Here is a 2,118-nt window from a genome sequence, read left to right as displayed (position 1 = left end):
GTGGTGGGGGGTGGTGTTTTTTTTTTTAAATGTTGATATAAGACTTAATATGGATCCTGGTGATCTGGAATTCTATCTGTGAAATGGCTATCTCATACTGTGTCTGACATCTATATAATGGGTACCAAATATGCAGCTCAAGCGAACTGAGGGCTGGCCTGAATAAGAACTGTGATCAAATTCCTGTTCTGTACATAGCCTAAGCGCACTTGAAAGGAGAGTGACGTTGTTTCCCCACATCTACCCAAACTACATATATAAAAACATTTGCAATTTATATCAAAATGCCCCTTAAAATAATTAAAAAACCAAACCCAAGAAACTGCCAACTCTAAAGCTGCAATTCCATACAAAAATGCTCAGTATTTCATTGCTTAAACAGATCCTTGAATTAAGACATATAATGGTTCATTTAAATTTACCTAGCTAGTCTGTCCTACAGTCAAAAAGCAAGGGTTTGCAGCTAAATTCAGATCTCATGTGCAACCTGCTTACATTTAAGCAGCACTCATTACAGGTCTTCAAATCCTTTAATGTTACCAATGATTTAGACTTGGATTTGTTTAAGAACCTATGATGGCTATATGAAATCTGAGTGTCTCACTGATGCTAAATTGACAAAAACTACTCTCACCAATTTAAATTAGGATTTTAAAACCAAGATGAGATTGATATGCAGTAATTTGCATGCCCTCTACCTCATGCAATTAATTTTATTCAAGGATGCAAATATATTTGGTACATACCTAGTTCTAACCTATGCTTATGATAAATACCAAAAGCTAAACACTGCTAGAAAGGCAAAATGTTACAATCCTTTTCATTACCCACCAGATAGATTTTTTCCATCAGGCTTTACACTCTTCTCCTCTGAAGGCTGATCTTCAGCTCCTTCTGTGCCTTTTCCAACCTTTCTCTGTCTTACAGTTGTCATCATATCAGTCATTTTAATTCATTATTCTTCAGTCTGATTCCTAAATGGACACATACAAGCAATGCATCTTCCTATCCAAACACTCACTTAATACTGTATGAAATATCCGAAAACAGAACCACATTTTATTGCCATCGGAGACTGACTTACAAAACTATACTGTAGTTGAAATGGATTTTACAAAATGCAAGATTTTTTAAAATTTGTACAACTCAGAGTGCAAATGAAAGTACAGAAAACATGATATTAACTATGTTAAGACTGAAGTTCAACATTTTACATACTCTTGAATGATGAATGATTCCTCATTTTGACTGCCCTGCCTTTTAGCCCTTGATTCAAAACACACACCAGGCACTACTTCTTTAAAAAAGTGTAAGCCCTTCAAATTAAAATTAGTCCTTTTAGGGTATTTTGGTTGGGCATGTAAAAGAGAAAGCCAATTGTTTAAATCTCGGCTTTCAGGAAATACCAAAGAAGGGGGCCATAAGATGCCAAAATGATGCCAGAGAAGATGTGTTATAAAAAACTAGAGATATGGCATTAAAAAACAAAACCCAAAACCTTGATATTCTATACTATTAAAGCTCCATAAAATTTGAGAACATTACAAAAATGACAAAGAGCAGAGCAGTTAGTCATTCCCATCAGTTCCCCAGTGCTCTCTGCTCTGTGAGCATGGTCCATACATAAAACTGCTTCAACCTGCCATTCTACACTTGAGAATAGATGATGTCCCATCCTGAATGCCATTCCCAGAGCACAAACAATTGCATCTGTGTTGCCATTGGTGTAACTGACTGGTAACAGTAATGCTCCAAGAGATACACCTCAGCTGCACAACTTCGTTGTTTTAAAGCTTTTACAGGCCATTACCTTCATCTCTTTCTGCATGCTTGGGAAAACGCATGGCAGGAACTATGTGAGCATATTATCTAAGTTGATTTTAAGTATCTGGTTTGTAGAAAACCTGACAATTCATTCAGGCAAGATGGTTACCATAATCAGGCTCGCTCTCTGCAGTGCCAGTCGCTGCCAGCTTGCCTAACCGCCTTCTGCCGAAGGGAACGGGTTTGCCCAGCACACGCGGGGAAAGCCTCCACAGGGCTCCGGGGAGGGGAACGTCCCGCCTCCGTCCCCACAGCTGCCAGAGGTGAGGTGCGGCGAGGCCTGGGCAGCGCGGC

The 2,118-nt window shown here is 39.0% G+C and overlaps 1 protein-coding gene across 1 annotated transcript in view; it reads right to left on the bottom strand.

The window, feature by feature from the left end:
• Window positions 1-934, bottom strand: part of DPY19L3 (dpy-19-like 3 (C. elegans)) — a 29,466-nt gene extending 28,532 nt beyond the window's left edge. Inside the window, exon 1 of the mRNA XM_010014323.1 lies at window positions 832-934. Within this exon, the coding sequence (XP_010012625.1) occupies window positions 832-934 (103 nt within the window). The remainder of the gene's footprint in view (window positions 1-831) is intronic.
• Between the last annotated feature and the right edge of the window lie 1,184 nt (window positions 935-2,118).

The sequence above is a fragment of the Nestor notabilis genome, unplaced genomic scaffold, assembly GCF_000696875.1.
Source record: "Nestor notabilis isolate BGI_N333 unplaced genomic scaffold, ASM69687v1 scaffold15385, whole genome shotgun sequence".
In the NCBI taxonomy this organism is placed as follows: domain Eukaryota; kingdom Metazoa; phylum Chordata; class Aves; order Psittaciformes; family Psittacidae; genus Nestor; species Nestor notabilis.
Note: the sequence above shows the minus strand (reverse complement) of the source record. Positions and strands in the feature narration are given on the sequence as shown.